General features: G+C 55.1%; 1 protein-coding gene across 1 annotated transcript in view; it reads left to right on the top strand.

Annotated features, from left to right (window-relative positions):
• Positions 1–1,213, top strand: part of DNAI2 (dynein axonemal intermediate chain 2) — a 21,137-nt gene that overhangs the window by 8,655 nt on the left and 11,269 nt on the right. The window contains exon 4 of the mRNA XM_023531611.1: positions 228–450. Within this exon, the coding sequence (XP_023387379.1) occupies positions 228–450 (223 nt within the window). The remainder of the gene's footprint in view (positions 1–227; positions 451–1,213) is intronic.

A 1,213-nucleotide genomic window follows, 5' to 3' on the forward strand; every position in this document is an offset into this window, starting at 1 on the left:
GGGGTACTCCACACGTGGTAGGGGCGCAGCGGAATGAACGGAGCCTGGACTCTGGGGCTCTTTCCTCAGAGACCCTTTGGGGGCTTTGCGGGCCGGTGGAAACTCCGGCTGGTTTGAACCTAACCGCGATTCTAAAAAAGAAATCCCACGTGCCTGCCAAACCTTCTCCCTGCAGGGAACGAAGCCTGTGTCACTGCTCACCTTCCCCTCGCTTTCTTCTTTGCCAGCCTGTTGGGACACCCGCAAAGGCAGCCTGGTGGCAGAGCTGTCCACCATCGAGTTCAGTCACCGAGACCCTGTGTACGGCACCATCTGGCTGCAGTCGAAGACGGGCACTGAGTGCTTCTCGGCGTCCACGGACGGGCAGGTACCCCCAGGCCAGGTGCCACAGGGGGCCAGGGGGCAGGGACCGTGGCCGCTCCCTGTTCCCAGAATCACCCGGGAGCATTTGTTTTTGCATCTTATTTATATAAGTTAAAAAGTAGGTGTTACGTGCACATGAAACAAAATCCAGAAGGTAGAAGCGGGCATACGGGGGAGACGCTTCCTCCCGCCTCCGCCCACAAGCCTCGCCCTCGTCACCCTCCCCTGGGGCTTCTCAGCTCCCTGTGTCTGCCTTCCGGGCTGGCCTCCGCCTGCAGTGGCAAACACATCTCTCTTCTTCGCTTTCCTTTTGCAAACTTACACATCGGTCCGCACCCGATGGTCTTCATTTAGTATATCTGGGAGATGATTTCATAGTGCATAAAGCGCTGCCACCGTGCCTGTTAAGGATTACCTTGAGTGTGCCGTAATTTATTTAAGTGAATTTTAATATTTCGTCTTTACCAAAAAATGTAGCAGAGCGTATATTTGTCCGTAGACCACCGCGCCCACGGGAAGCTGCGTCTGCAGCAGGCGTTCCTGGCGTGGGATTTCTGGATCGAAGCACATGTGTATTTATAATGCTGCCATAGATTGCCATGCCGTGGGGGAGCCTTTAAAAATCCAGATGCTGGGGCTCACACCTGATGATCTCGATTCGGTAGGTCTGGGATACGGCCCCGGCATCCGGATTTTATGACACTTGCACGTGACTCTGATGGACCAGCCAGGTTTGTCACTGTGGACCAGAGCAGTCATTGTCAAAGTGTATTTGTTCCTATGGGTTGCCAGTAGCCTCTATGGCATACCCTTTTGACCCCAGCGACTGGCCCCGGGGAGTTGGAGGGGA

This window comes from Pteropus vampyrus, unplaced genomic scaffold, assembly GCF_000151845.1.
Source record: "Pteropus vampyrus isolate Shadow unplaced genomic scaffold, Pvam_2.0 Scaffold72, whole genome shotgun sequence".
Classification (NCBI taxonomy): domain Eukaryota; kingdom Metazoa; phylum Chordata; class Mammalia; order Chiroptera; family Pteropodidae; genus Pteropus; species Pteropus vampyrus.